General features: G+C 38.2%; 2 protein-coding genes across 2 annotated transcripts in view; one reads left to right on the top strand and one right to left on the bottom strand.

Annotated features, from left to right (window-relative positions):
* LOC103580540 (voltage-dependent T-type calcium channel subunit alpha-1G-like) overlaps positions 1-16,499 on the bottom strand; it is a 253,555-nt gene that overhangs the window by 172,303 nt on the left and 64,753 nt on the right. The window lies entirely within an intron of this gene.
* On the top strand, positions 10,926-11,455 carry LOC128669071 (DNA repair protein RAD52 homolog). The gene is made up of 2 exons (XM_053743256.1): positions 10,926-11,154; positions 11,249-11,455. Exons 1-2 carry the CDS (start codon positions 11,055-11,057, stop codon positions 11,410-11,412), a joined length of 264 nt encoding a protein of 87 aa, XP_053599231.1. The 5' UTR covers positions 10,926-11,054; the 3' UTR covers positions 11,413-11,455.

The raw sequence follows: 16,499 nt of genomic DNA, 5'->3' as shown, positions 1-16,499 counted from the left end.
TCATATAAACATATATGTATGCATAACTTACATAAATACATATGTATGTATTTATATAATCATAAATTTATATGTATAAAGTATAATTAAAATATTAAAATATTTATATTATTTTATTTTCATTGATTATTTTTTTTATTGTTTTCGTACAATCCACATCATTATTAAAATAGAAATAATTAAATATATGTATTAAGTATCTACCTGATATAATTTAAGATAAAAATTATTCATCTTCCTCAGTCTCAACAATAATTTGAAAATTGCTTAACGGCTGACGGAAATCATTTGTATGTAAATAAATGGGTGTTATTTCAACATTTGCTAATTTGTCGACTTCAAAATTGAAATGAGACAGAGGATAAATGTCTAAATTAAAATCAATTCTGAATGTTGCATATGCATCTTTGATTTTGAGAACCTTTATCAACATAAAAAAGTTAACTATTATTAATTTGCAAAATATTAGATACATACTATTTTATTAATTATTTACTTGATTCAAAGAAATCTTATTTTCTATTTCAGACGGTCGATCGTTAACTATTATTTGATAGTTATTATTATAACCTTCATTGATAATAAAGATAAATTTATTTTTTCCATTTATTATTTTTGACCCAACAATCATTGAAACGTACCCGGTAAAACTAAAATTTATAAAGTTTATATTATTTTATTGCTATTATCATTTTTATAACTATACGTAGATATTTTATTTATAATCAATTTTTATTGACCAATCAAACAAATATTTTTAGTTGTGTAAATGAGAATTGAATAAAAAAAAAAAAAAAAAAAAAAAAAGCGAAAACTAAAATGTAAAATATATATATTTATATATATATATATATATATATATATTGTAACATGATGGAAAATTCGACATCGACTCGTGGTTTGAATTTATTTCAAATAAGAAATAGTTACCGGATGAGCAAATTTTAGTGACATCTAGAATCGAAAATTTCGACTTCGACCGACTAATTGATCCAACCCATGGATCGTGATGGGAGATCCGGACTAGACGCCGTACTGAACGGTCACGTTTTACGATTCGAGAAATTCGACCCGACCAAACGAACAATTTTTATTACGACTCTTGAACAACGTGAATTTTGTTCTATAAGAACAATCCGAGTGATTAACGAACAATTCATTGCGATAAGTAAATTTTTTTTTACAAATAACCGCCGTCGTGAACAAGCGAATAAGCCGAAGCCTCGGCACGAGGACTGATCAAGTGTACGACCGATTGATTTGGTTTTATGAACAAGTGCAACGCGATTTGTGGAAATAATAATTAAATTAATGCTTGATTGTACGTCCTAACTGTATGATAGTGAAATTTCACGCGTTACCGAAATAAAATATTATTTTATATTTTAGTTTATTCCAATCGAGCAATTTCGAGAATTACGGATTATCTCCTCCTCATTCGTTGCGGCAGCCGAGTCTTGCCATGTAAAAGACTCTGACGTCACCGGTCGAGTATTTCGTTAAGAACTACGTCGAGTGTGTTGATGAAATAAACGACGAGTTTTTTTTTTCTTTCGACAATTGACTGTTATTTTTTTTGCAAAACTGACTGTTTCCGATCAACTACGTTTTGTTGTACTTTGGTTTATATCGAGTCAAGCCGACAACGGCATTTATTATGTTTGTGTAACCGACAATTTGTGTGAAACCGATCAGTTATTTTGTCTATTGAATATACGATTAATTTGTTTAATTCTGATCACTTATTTTATCGTAATTTTAACTGCCTGACCTTTCCCCGATCCACCACCCTGAGCCGAATTTTTTTTTTTTGTTTTGATAATTATTTATTTGGTGATTATAAACTCACCTGGCGCCCAACTTTAAAATTTTGAACAAGGTTGTCAAATAGTAAGTGTACTCGGACTTCACTCCGGTAGATCCCCGGTGGTGAAAAACCCGTTATATATTTTGGCGCCCAACGTGGGGCCCGAAAGGGTAATAAGGCACGGATCCACTAAACCGAAATTGACCGCAGGTTAACGTCAAAATACCTGACGTTCATACCCGACCGCGAATTTACTTATTTCAGATTTCGTGCGGATTACTAAGTAGGACATCGACTACCGGAGACCCCAACTTGACAGCCGGTTGACGCTAAATTCCGATTCGACTATAATTCGACCGCGGAACCGAAATTTGTATTACTTGCGTGAATATTCGCACAAATTGAGAACATGAGTGACAACGGCGAGCCGCACGAGGGGCACGTCACCCCAACGACAACGACAGAGGGGCCGAGGATGACGCCAACTCTACCTCTCACCCCTCACGTGGTAATTCACCACGGTCCGCACCTACCAACTCCTCCCGGTAACCAGGGAAGAGTGGGGTTCAACGAGACGACCCAAACGGCAGTTGAGGTTATGATTGCTGAACATGCTAGCCTGTCAGCCGAGCGAATTCGGTTAGAGGTGGCTCAGCGCGAGATGGCCAGACAAATCGAAGACCTTCGACGTCAGGAGGAGGCAGCGGCGGCTGCCTTGCGGGAGCAGGAAGGTCTCTCGCCAAGTTCGGCGTTATCCGAGTCCGGATACGACTGGATCAACGACTTGTCGTCGATGCAGGTCCGCGAGTTCCTGCTGACATTGAACGCATGTGCACTGGGCACCGACGAAGTCCGCCGTGACCGACTGTACCGCGCACTCCGGATGAAACGACATCCTGACACGCCCTGGACCCCGGCAGACCAGCCATTGCCCGACCGCGAGGTATTGGCTGCATATGAGCGCAGTGTGCGGGGGCTGGATCGAACAGCGGTGGTAACGACTATACAGGTAACCACCACACCTATTACGACCGTCACAAATACCCCTTCTGGGTTATTAATGATCAATACAGCTCATACTGACCGCGTACCGCCTCGTACGGTTACTATGGGACCTGTGATGGCCACGGGGTTACCTACCGGCCCCCTGAACCAACCGATAGTGAGCCCGCCACGTCCGATGCCACAAGGAAACGGGCCACCAGCGGCAAATTCGACACACGTGGCGTTCCAACCTCGACCACTACCGGAGTATCATCCGTTCGTATCTCCGATTAATCGCCCGGAACATCACCATCACCAGCAGACGACGACCTTACGTGTGGGAGAGGTACATTACCAACCTGGGATGTATGAACGAGTGGCTAAATGGAATATTAAGTTCTCTGGGCTGGCATCAGACCGGGTGGAAACATTTCTAAGTCGGCTGGAAGAATGCCGAGACACCTGTGGCTTGAGTGATGCCGATGTGCTCGCGTGTGTACCGATACTGTTTTCCGGTGTGGCCAAAACGTGGTGGTCACATAAGAAATACAGGATTGGCAACTATGACCAGTTCTGCTACGAGCTCCGAAAACGATTTGGTGAACCTGCTGTGGAATGCAGAATATTGGGGGAAGCCGTTAATCGCACCCAGGGTCCGTTGGAGTCTGGATTGGACTATCTGGACGCTGTATTAGCCATGTGGGCTCGCGTATCCGATCCGATGCCCCTTAAATTCCAGTTGGACTTCGCCTTCAACGGGCTAAGATCTGATTATCACGCCGTGATCCGGCGAGGTGATTTTCTGTCGTTTGATCACTTGTATGAATTAGTGGGCGAGTTTGACAGTCCCCGAAACCGACGTCAACCGAGAGTACCTGTGCCACCGAATGAAAGTGTGGTACCCGAGTTTGCGTATCATCCGGAACGATACGACAATACGACCCAGAAAAAGGCCTCCAAGTCCTATGTCGCCGCGCTTACGCAGCAGAGCCCACGCAATGGGTCCCCACCGAACAACCCGAACAGCCGTGCATCGACATCGCCACCCCGAAACCGGGATCAAGACCGTCCGAACCAAGATCGACTGACGAGATATGCGCGCGACCTACCGAGATCGGGAAATCAGCCACCGGTATTGCGTCGATTTAATACACCCCGGCCGTTTACCATTGCCATGGAACGGCGAGGTAAATGTTTCAATTGTAAACGGGAAGGTCACGGACAAGCTACGTGTCCGATCCCGTTACGGGATAATTACTGTCGCAGTTGCGGAACCGAGGATGCAGTTACACCCGGTTGCCTGAGTTGTGCCCATTGGCAGCAAGCTCAATCGGGAAACGCCCAGGGGGGTCAGCCACAATAGGTCCAACGCTGATCACCGGCGAGGAACGGACCTTGAGGTCGGTTGTACGAGAAGTACAACACGAAAACGTTCCGCTACCCGACATATTCGCCATCGACATCGAACCACATGTGAGTGATCAAGTACCCGACGCTATACCACCGGTAACACGGCTAGCGACAACCCTGAACCCGAGTCAACGAATCAAACGGTCCAAAAGAAGCGCCACGCCGGACGATAAACAACGAACGCTACGTGAAGTGGCTGAAGAAGTTTGCCCCGTGCAGACTAAAGACACCGACAAACGACTGTACATACCGGTTACGATTGGAAACGTTACGATGAACGCCTTATTAGACACCGGTGCGACCATAACGTGTATTCGAGAGATATACGAGCACGAATGGGTACGTAAATTGGGCACCCGAGTGCGCCTAACGCCGATAGGAACCGCTGCAGTGGCCAATGGGTCACTCATGACCGTGAGTTCGGTTCTGACGTTACCAGTGGGCATCAACAACGCAGTAATGCCACTGGAGATACGGGTAGTGCCAACTTTATCATACGACATGATTTTGGGCATGGATGCCATTAAGACATTCGGTATTGGATTCGAGGGAGCGACCGGTAAATGGTGGTCAACCCGAGGGTCCGACATATTCGACTGGCAAGCCAAGAGGTGGCTTCCGGACTCCGAAATCGCCGCTATAATGGAAATATCTCCCGACCAGAAAGCTGCCCTTGACGAACTCTTGACCCGACGATTACCGGATATCCGATACACCGGTGAAACGACGTTCACAACGCTCATGACCCATAAAATCGACGTACAAGGCCATGAGCCAATCCGACAACGGAATTATCCGACTTCACCGATCATCGAACAGGAAATGTGCCGACAAGTCGACGAACTACTCGCGGCGGGCATAATTGAACCGTCAACCAGCGGATGGTGCAATCCCATCATTATGGTCCGGAAACCGACCGGAGAGTATCGCATGTGTTTGGATTTCCGACGCTTGAACGAAATCTCGAAACCATGTGCATACCCCCTACCGTTAATGACCTGGATTTTGGACCAATTGAGTGGTGCCAAATTCATCTCAAAGATCGATTTAAAACACGCATACCACCAGGTAAAACTGGATCCCGATAGTCGGGAATATACCGCGTTTTGTGTACCAGGAAGAGGGATGTTCCAATATGTCGGCATGCCATTTGGACTGGCCGGTGCGCCACCACACTTTCAACGGCTCATTGACACCATGTTAGGCCAGAGACGTGGCCTACGGGGATTCGGTTATCTTGACGACCTGATTATTGTTACCGAAACGTTCCAAGAACATCTCGAAGTTCTTAATGAAGTCTTCGACGCTTTGAAGAAGGCCAATCTGAAGATTAACGTCGATAAATGCGAATTCTGTACCAACGAAGTCTGTTACTTGGGTTACCGGGTGAATGAAAAGGGTCTGTTGGTTGACCCAGATCGAATAAAACCGATGGTGGAATTTCCGCGACCGGTTAACATGAAGAAACTACGTCGTTTCATTGGTATGGCTTCGTGGTACCGCCGATTTATTCCGAACTTCGCAACGATCGCTGAACCATTAACACGCCTCACGAGCAAGAAAGTACGATGGAACTGGGGTCCGGAACAAGAGTCCGCGTTCGAATCATTGAAGGTTGCATTAGCAACGGCTCCGGTTTTATCATGTCCGGATTATTCGAAAACGTTCGTGTTGCAGACCGATGCCAGTGCAACGGGATTGGGTGCCGTATTGACCCAACAGCACGAAGACGAAGAACGAGTCGTCGCCTATGCGAGTCGCGTAATGAACCGAGCTGAACGGAACTATTCAGCCACCGAACGTGAATGTCTTGCCGTCTTGTGGGCATGTGAACATTTCCGACGGTACTTGGAAGGGTATCAGTTCAAGGTGATAACGGACCACAGCAGTCTCAGATGGCTCCGTGATTTGAAAAGCAAAACGCCCCGTTTAAGTCGCTGGGCAATGCGACTGGCCGAGTATCAGTTCCCGATTGAATATCGAAAGGGTTCACTGAATGTTGTACCCGATGCGTTGTCCCGTATGTACGAGGATGAAGAAACCGACGAGGTCATAACCGCGATCGCAGCGGTTGATGCTCCATTGGCGTTAGACGACGACATTCCGGCAGCGGAGTTAATTGACGACTGGTATACCCGACGTAAGCGAGAAGTGCTTGAATCACCCGACCGATGGAAATACTGGCGAGTGGAGGACGACCGATTGTACAAATATCAACCGAATACACTCATCGGCCAAGTCATGGAAGACTTGGATGCGTGGAAGTTGGTACCACCGAAACTCGCACGCGAGGGCATAATCGAAGAAAATCACTGTCCGCCTCGTGCAGGTCACCTGGGCATAGAGAAAACCGTGGATCGAGTAGCGGTGGACTACTATTGGCCAGGCCTGAACGAGGACGTTCGGAAATTCGTCAGTGATTGTGAAGTATGTCAGACATCGAAAGTATCGCAACAACAACCCGCAGGATTAATGAGACGACGAGTAGTAACGACACCGTGGACGGTAGTTGCAGCGGACTGCATGGAATTTCCACTTAGTAAATCCAATCATAAATACATGCTCGTATTTCAGGACTTGTTCACGAAATGGATCGAATTGGTACCTCTGAAGAAGGCGGACGGGCCGAATATCATTCGTGAGTTCGATAAATTAATCGTTCACCGATTCCGGTGTCCGGAAGTATTGCTGACCGACAACGGTACGGAATTTACGAATAAATTAATGGAAGAAGTCGCTGCAGCGTATGGCGTTCGCCATTCCCGAATTCCACCGTACCATGCTCAGGCAAACCCCGTAGAACGGGTTAATCGGGTCTTAAAGACTATGATTATATCGTTCGTTGAATTAGATCACCGTTTATGGGACGAGCATGTCCACGAGTTTCGCCATGCGTACAATACCGCGGTTCATAGTTCATTACACGTATCACCGGCTATGCTGAACTATGGATGGCAACCGAAGGCCCCGAAGTATTATCGACGTATGCTAGAAGGCGCTCCGGACATTCCGTGTCCGGATACCGACGCGTGGTTAAATCGAATTAACCGACTCTCGCAACTACACGACTTGATTGCGGATAATTTAGGTCGTTGCTTCGAACGACAGGCCCGATATTATAACCGACATCACCGGGATGTCCGATTTGCCGTAGGTGATCAGGTACGTGTCCGACAACACGTTTTATCCCGCGGTGCGGAACGGTTCTCATCAAAATTAGCACGAAAATTCTCGACCGAAGTGTATACGGTATCAAACGTGGTTTCACCCGTCGTATACGAGCTAACCGATGCTCGAGGCCGACCCGCAGGTCGACAACACGTTAAAGAACTAAAATTAGTTCGCAGACCGGATAGCGATGACGGATTAGATGAATAGCGAGGCTCGAGTTGCACGTGTGATGGTGACTGTTGTGTGTATTAATTGCATGAACGTTGGTTACGGGTTTATTTACAGATTAATGATGGAGCCTGTCGATCTCAGGGCAGTGTTGCAACGGATGCAACTCCAGGACCCTTCCGCGGTTAATGCCGCCATCGCCGAGGAGTATGAAGACCGGTACCGGCGCATGGGAGTCATTGCCATCCGACCATCACCACCGCCAAGGCCATCGGCACGGGACCGTGCGCTGGCTAAATTGCGCGCTGCGGCCATGCCCACACGAGGCTGGCCAAGACCGATTCCGGCGCCATACCCTTGTCCAGAGTGTGGACTATACCGGAAACATTATCGGGACCAAGTATTGGAGGCAGTCGAGCTGATAATCAGCCATCCTCCGCCAATGGTCCTGCCCGACGTGCCACCGAAGCTATCCCGGCAGAATGCGGAGAAGTTAGCTCGGCAACTTAAAGAGAACCCGAGTTTTCCCCGTACTCGGTACGCGCTGTGTCCGAACTGCAGCTTGGACCATTCGGCGCGAGTCTGTCCGTTTCGGCGGGGAACCCGTTGTGGCAGTTGTAACCAACAGGGGGTCAGAACAGAAGAGTGCCCTTACTGCAACCCGAAGCTGTACGGGCTCAAGTAACCCAGAGGGACGGAACCCCGAGGTGTCACTTCGACAGCCATATACATGGCATTTATTTTTTTTATTTTGTATTTTCTTACCTTATCATTATTTTTTTTTCTTCTTTGTTAATGTTATGATAGCCGATAACGGCGTGTACACCCTGTTGGGTAATAGTATGTAAGCCGATCTCAGATAGTATGTAGTACAGACCGAGAAGACGGATAATACTAATAAAAGTAATTATTTTGGTATTGTTGGTGTTACGTTATTGTTGATATTACTTATGTGGTGATGGGTAATCTTAGTGGTTGGTTACAGCATCCGGAAGGTGAAGGGTGTGTTCGTCCAAAGTACCAGTGATCGAGATAAATTAAGACTGGTTCCCCGTGTCGACGTCTGGGGAGGGGTGTTGTGACATTTTTAAAATTTCACTACAGAATTCGACGCCGACACGTGGTTACTTTACTTAATAATCTGTAATTATTTTTTTATTATTATTCCTACATTATTGTTTAATAATGTAAGGTTATATTTATTGTGACAGCTATCGTATTTTGACTTGGCCGATCCCGACGTTTGAATGACTTTCCCGCGTCGCTTTAAGTAATTAATTCGTTCAGTTGGCAGCGTGGTACGAGAAAGATCCGAGACTCGCAAAATTAGTCCTAGTTATAATAGTATCAAGTAATTAGGAATTAAGGTAGTTTAAGTTGGTCTTATTAGCTGTAAGATAGGTACTCGTTTGCGGGTCACCAGAGCCCAAGAGGAAATGGTTGAGTCGCGGACCGTCATCGCACGGCCCAAGGAGTTAGCAGCTAGTCTCAGCCGAATGACGACCTCTGGAAATTACCGCTAGCGGAAATGTCCGAAGTTGACCGCGGATCGTGCTTTCGCCTGCTGGACGACTAACATCTTCGAACAGCCTAGTTAAGGCACACGAACAGCTAGAGCAAATGAATTCACAGCAGATAGTGGCATGTATCGAGTAATTACCCGAAAAACCTGAGTGACATTGAAGTGACCGACCGTCTCAGTGGAAGTTGAAACTGACCGTCACAATGGAGATGACTGCCTGGTTGAGGCCGTATCGACGCGCCGCCAAGTGAGGAAGCCCGGAACTAAAGGCGGGAACCTAAAAAGAAAAACAGACGACGCCATTCTGGATCGTACCTCGAGTTAACTGACACGTGCTTCGAGTACTAAAAATTGCTTGTGACTAATTTTTTTTACAAATACTTCGACTTCGGAAAATAAATTCGGGTTGTTGACGATTAATCCTGGTCGCCACACCAGGACTGCAGAACGAGTTTAATTGTTGGGTGGAGTTTTCCGGTTTTTTGGCGGAAGTATTTTGACGTCGTTGCCGGCCAGCCAATTAACCCTAGTGACCACGTGGAGCCACGAGGAAGCAGGACTTCAAGATCATCGACCGGTGAGCGAGTCTACCAAATTTGTTTCGAGGGATAACTCGAGTTGAAGCCGAAGAGTGGTGTAACCCAACAGATTTAGATCTTATAGTGGGTCAGGCGTTCACAACTCGACTTATCCCGCTGGTACAATTGTTCTGTTGTTTTCTTTTTTTTTAAATTGATATGATTACTTGTGAATTACCTTAGTGAATAGTTGTTTACCGCGCATTGCGAGTCTCGTTATTTGCCGTTCCGATTCTTTGTATTCTGAGTAGAATAACCGTTATCAGCCTAGTAGTTTAAGTAAACATTTGGACGTTAATTAACATAGTAATCCGATTTACCGACGGGTGTTAAGTCAAGGGAATTGACATCACTTGGCCGCTAAGTTGCGAATCGCGGGATACCCGGAGTTTACGTGTTGTTACCCTAATTATTTCGAGTCATTAGAATAAATAGCATAAGTCAGTGCGTTGTGATCGTAAAATTTGTAGTTGTTTACCTTATATCGAGTCACTTGCCGAACCCGGCTAGATTACAATAAGAATTGACTAGAGTGTCAAGTCAGTCGAGCAATACTACCGAGGTTTAATTGTCATCGATTTGTTATATTAATTTACTTGATGTTAAATATACTATAGAATTGTCTAGTTGACTGTAAGTTATTTGACGATAATTGTAAGTGCCTACCCTATTCCCGATCCGCCACCCTGAGCCGCCTGCGTCCGAGTATCGAATTCGGTGATTGAGACATCACCTGGCGCCCAACAACTGCAGCAGCCGAATCAGGTACGTCAACGAGATTGTGCGGGGATAGTTCAACTGACGGATTCCAGTCGAGCTAATCCGCGGTCACAATATATATATATATATATATATATATATATATATATATATATATATATATATATATATATATATATATATATATATATATATATATATATATATATATATATATATATATATATATATATATATATATTTATCAATATATATATATATATATACATGTAAAATATACATCATAATATAAACATAAATTTTATTATTGTATATATATGGTTACCTTCTCTTTTTTCTAGGATAAATAATTCCATAAGGATCGGTTTTAGAAAAATCAATATTATATTGCTTCATCATTTTGTTTTAAATAAATTAGTTTTTAAATTTAAATTTTATTTTATAAGATTTTATTCATTTATTATAATTATTTCCAGATGCACAAAATTATTTTGTTAATTCTTTTATGTGTGATAGACGTTATGAAAATATAATTTAGTAAATAAACAGTTTTTTTTTTTTAATTACTTTAATTAGCTAACTTCACGTTTTCATAAAATTTATTTATCACATTTCAATTATTTTTATTTACTAATTCATATAGTATTATCAACATAAAATATTGGTTCAATATAATAATTTTGAACTGAAAAAAATGGCGGTAAATCACTATGACTTAGAATTTTTTTTGGAACAAGCAAATAAATTATTCAGTAGAGATAATTGGGCTCATGAAATAATTGATCAAACAATTGGTAATATTTTGCTTTTGAAATAACTGTAATTGATAGTTTTTTTTATTCATCTAAAAATTATTTATAAATTAAAATTTTTTAATTTATTATTTAGATTTTGTAAATGAAAATAATAAAATTGTTTATGTTGGATGTTCGACGGTGGTAAGAGTTCTTCTCAAATCTGGAAGATTTCATGAAAATGTAGGGTTTCATGAAGGCGTGTCTGAGTCCACTGGGAAAGCTTTCGAGGATGCGAGAAAAGTTGCTATCATTTAAAATATTATTTGTAATCTTAAATATTATTATAATAACTACTCTATTAACTACTAATTTTTAAATAATAGATATCATACACGGATGCCCTATGTAGGACATTACTATCATTCGAAGAATTTGGCGAACTGATAATTAAAATTGAAGAAAAAAAAAAAAGATTAGAAAAACAAAAAAAATTAAAAAATGATTGGATAAAAAAAAGTAATAATATATTGATAAAATAATAAGAACTAATCCTGATTAAACAAAGCGATTTACTCAATAATAAATATGTATCTATATAGCATTAAGATTAAATCGTGTTGAATTATTTTGAATCGTTTCTTTTAATCAAGGAATTAATTAATCGCTATCATAATATAAACATTTGATATTTGATATAGATATGGTGGAAGCTACAGTTAGTAATAAAATCTTAGAGGAAATGGAAAAAGATTCGATGACAAAAGTTTAATTAAAAAATAATTGATTTAATAAGAATTACGTTATGTGATAATTAATTGTTCATAAAAATATTTTAATTGCTATTGACATGATTTTAGTATAATTATAATAATGAAACTGACTATGATGATTATAGGAAACATAATACTTGAAAATGAATCGAAATAAGCTCAAAGAACATAAAATAACATACACATACATACATATGTATATATATATATATATATATATATATATATATATATATATTTACTTGAATTATTTAGCAAATCTTATTATAATAGTAATATATGTATTGTAGAACTTACGTGTGCGAAGCCACGGGTAGCGGCTAGTATATATATATATATATATATATATATATATATATATATATATATATATATATATATATAAAATAATAATAATCACGCATCGCGGAAACAAGTATAACCAAAAATAAATATTAAATAAATGTTCAAAGAAAAAAAAACCAATTCCCGTTAAAGAGCACTGTATCTATTTCCTGCGAAGGAAAATAAAGGAATTGTTCTTTTAGTTCAATATAAAATAAAAATTTCTGTATCGAAAGAGATAAAAAATATAAATAAAAAAAAAAATAATAAATAATAATAAAAGTTTTATTGGTTGTGAGTGATAAGTGTTAATAGAAAATTTGCGAAAATTATTATATCCGAAAAATCAAACTTAAAAATTTGGAGTGTAATTAATTAATGTATAAGGTAATAAAGATATCCCTTTAAAGAGTATTAGCTCTATTTTCTTTAAAGAAAAATTAAAGGAGTTTTTATTGCCAAATTAAAATTGGGGTTTTGAAATAAAGAAAAAAAAACATAAGTGATAATAAATTTCGTGTATTATTCATCAAATAAGTTAAGCAATAAGTCTTCACCCCACCCTCATCAGGAGATTGCTGGCACCGAGATCTAGTAGCCAATTCAAGGGTCTACAACACGGGAACTAGCGCAAGGAAAAATATAAATTTATACCTCAACACTAAAGGTAAGGTAATAATAATTGACTTCATTTCCTTTCTACTCTAATAACTTTTCCAATCAGCCTCAAAAGTTTAAGAGGAAATAAGGAAGCTATCAAGTTAAAAATCGTATGTATTGATCCGCGCATTTTTGATCTTCATATACCTATAAAGATAACTCTGTTTTTATCGAAATAGAGATGAAAGAATATCCACATCGAAACGTATCCCAAAATAAATAAATTAAGGCTTGAACTAAACATTTGAGCCGAAAATTGCATTGGTTAGTCCGAACGCCTAATCCACGCAACCAAAATAATTTACTAAATAATAGTCGGACATAACATCGGTATAGGTGCTGGGAGCCACATAAGAGCGTTAACGATTTTTTAACTTCCCGTTAACAAAATTGACAATTTTAAAAAATTCGAAAAAATATTGGTTTCGGTCCGATTTTTGAAATCCGCATTTCTACCAGATTTTGACATTTTAAGGTTCTAGGAAGCTATCCTGACGAATTTCACGATGATGTCCGAGTGTATGTATGTCTGTACGTACGTACGTATGTAAATATCTAAAACTCTTGAACAGATGAATCGATTTCGATCGTTAAGGTGTTATTCGACGCGGCTCATGGAGCTCGAAAACAGCGGGAAGTTGTGGGGCTGACCCGCAGGGTCAACTGATAGACCGATTTTTTTTTCTCGAATCTATTCAACATCTTAAAAAATCAGAATAAAAAGCAAAAAATTTTTTTCTAAATTGGAAAAGAGGTGACAAAAAACCTGCAAAATTTTTGAATGGATTTTGGTAGGAAATTAAGCGTTCTATAAAAAAAGTGTCTTATCATTCTTTGATAAATCCATCTGCTTATAAGTTATTAGATCTTAGAGTCAAATTGATATTAAGTTCGAGATCTTTTTATTTTCCCAGCAAAACTATCAGACTTATAATAAAATATCATGAGATCATTTTTCTAGATGATTTTATTCCCTATAAATTATTCCAAATAAAGTTTTTTTGGATTCTACACTGTTTTCTAGATGTTTTCGTTTTATTGTCAAACTCATGAAATCGATCAGATCACTACTTTTCTCAAGAGCTTGACATTAAGATGAAAATAACTAGGAAGTTATGCGGAATTTTAATAAACTTTGTGAAAGATAATTTGTAGGGAATACAATTATCTAGAAAAAGGATCTCATGATAATTAATTATAAGTCTGGTAGTTTTGCTGGGGAAATAAAAAGATCTCAAAATTTACTATTAATTTGATTTTAAGATCTAATAACTTTTGAGCAGATGGATTTATCAAAAAATGATAAGACTTTTTTTATGGAGCGTTTAATTTCCTACAAAAAAGTATCTTGAGCTTATCTGTACAATGAGCCGTTGCCGAGGCATAAAATTGCAAGATTAAATTTTTTTTTCATGTTATTTAAACGGAAAATCGAATATCACAAATTAGCACCTCTTAATATTAATATAAATGGCTCAAACTTAATCAGAATTTTCTTTTATCATCTTGAACGATATTTTGACGGTAACTAAAGAAAAAGAAATTAGTTATTTTTTTGGCCCACCCTAATGCACATTCATTCTATTTTATAAGCTTTGGAAAAATTTTGTGCCATTCAAATTCTGTCTCAAGATGACGATTTTCTAATATTTCATAAAATTCTATAAAAATTCTTATAATTTCATATAGTTTTATAAAATTTCATGAAATTTCATGAATATATAAAATTACTTAATATCTTCATATACGAAATATATGATATCCTATGAAATTTAGTCAAATTCCATAAAGTTTTAAAGTATTATTCTAAATTTTATAACTATTTGTAGAATTACATATAAGTTTGAATCCTGTATTAAAGAAAATGATTTCATGAAAAATTTTATAGTTTTGTAATATTTTATGGAGTTTCACGAAATTTAATGTGGTTTTGCGAAATTTGAAAGAGTTTTGTAAAATTTCATAAAATGTAATAAAATTCAAATTCAATTGTATAATAATAATTCGTTGATATATTATAAAGGTTCGTAAAATAATTCAGAGTTCAGTAAAATTCTATGAACTCTTATACTATTTAGTAAAACTTGGCTGCACAAAATTTATAGTTTGCAAAATTTAATGGAGTCTTATGAAATACTGTATAATTCTTAAAACTATATAACATGTTGTATTCATTTATTATAGATTGCATCCTTTATTTATAAAATTATAGGTTTTTTTATAAGAATATGAAATTTTATAAAATCTTATACAAGTTATGGAAGTTTGAAACTTTATAACGTGATAAAACGTTGGTGTGAGTACATTTGCGTATTCTATGAGCTCAAAAATACTCTTGCATGCGATTATTTTTTATGAGCTTTTTAAGCTCAAACAAGTTACGTTTATGCTTAAGTTCCAAAATTTTAAAGACAGAAATCATTAATGAACGAGCGTTGTTCAAATTTTGATTCCCAATTATGTTCAATAAAATAAATGTTTTAAGGCACAAATCGATGTAACTGATCAAAACAAAGATTTGAATCAATTTTGACTTCAATCAGAGCGTTAATATATAATGGATCCAAAAAAAAAACTTTAAAAACGCCGTTTTTTCTATAACTTCAAAAAACTAATTTTTCACTAACAAACTTGAATTTAATATATCAACTATGTGTATTAAACCGATAGTTTGAGGACCATTCTCCAATTAAACCGATTGTTTGAGGACATTTCGATAGTTTGAGGGCTAGCTGAAAATTTCCTTATATACAACCATCACTAAGATTACAGGTCCAAACTGTCAAAATCGTTCATACTTTACGTGCGAAAAGAAATTCTAAAGAAAAAAAAAAAATTGAACGTATTCAGGTTGAAAAATCTAATTGATGATCCATTAACATAAATCTAAAAAAAAAAAATTTCTTAATTTTATGTGTAGTCTTGAGAAAATAACTCAGAATCGAAAAACATTATTTTTCTAGATTATGCTTTTTTTAGATATCAAAAAGCATGATTCTAGGAAACAAATTTTTTACACTTCTTTTATGGCAATCATTACTATAAGAGTGTATAAAAAAAAATCAAAATGCGTAAGCTTAGTAGAAATACTGATATTTATACTTTTCAAGGGAAAACGTATTGTTAGAAATTGCCGGTAGAATTTGCTAAAATAAACCCTTATGACACCTGCAAAACAATATATAAAAGAGTATAAACCTTCATTGTTTAGAACAGTCCTCACAGTATCGGTTAGATTTTAGAAAACTTTGATTTTGTGCTCAAACTATCAGAAATTTCACACTGTTGGCTTAATTTAATTTTATTATTTTAGTCAAATTTAGTTTATTTAACTTAGAAAGTGTTATGGATTTCGACTAAATTTTAAAAAATAGTATCTCCTTTTATAATATTTCAGAGTATTTGTAGCTTTTCGTTATGGATGTTGAAAATTAAAAAAACATGATAGTTATTACTGGTCCCGGTCCGGTCCTCGGAAATTGTGTTTTTATCAGGTGTCGACGTTCCGAGGTTCTAGAATGCTATTTCGAATATTTTGAAATGGATGTCCATTGGGGTAGGCCAAAAAAAAACTAATTTTTTTTTCTTTAATTGCCGTGAAAATATTGTTAAAGATGCTGAAAAAAAACTGATGGTAAAGTTTAAGCT

Source organism: Microplitis demolitor, chromosome 2 (assembly GCF_026212275.2).
Source record: "Microplitis demolitor isolate Queensland-Clemson2020A chromosome 2, iyMicDemo2.1a, whole genome shotgun sequence".
Lineage (NCBI taxonomy): Eukaryota > Metazoa > Arthropoda > Insecta > Hymenoptera > Braconidae > Microplitis > Microplitis demolitor.
Note: the sequence above shows the minus strand (reverse complement) of the source record. Positions and strands in the feature narration are given on the sequence as shown.

Bases quoted from the DNA above. Each gene is read 5' to 3' on its own strand.
- LOC128669071 (XM_053743256.1), top strand. From the start codon at position 11,055: ATGGCGGTAAATCACTATGACTTAGAATTTTTTTTGGAACAAGCAAAT. The intron at 11,155-11,248 runs GTAATATTTTGC...TTTATTATTTAG, and splicing joins AATAATTGATCAAACAATTG to ATTTTGTAAATGAAAATAAT.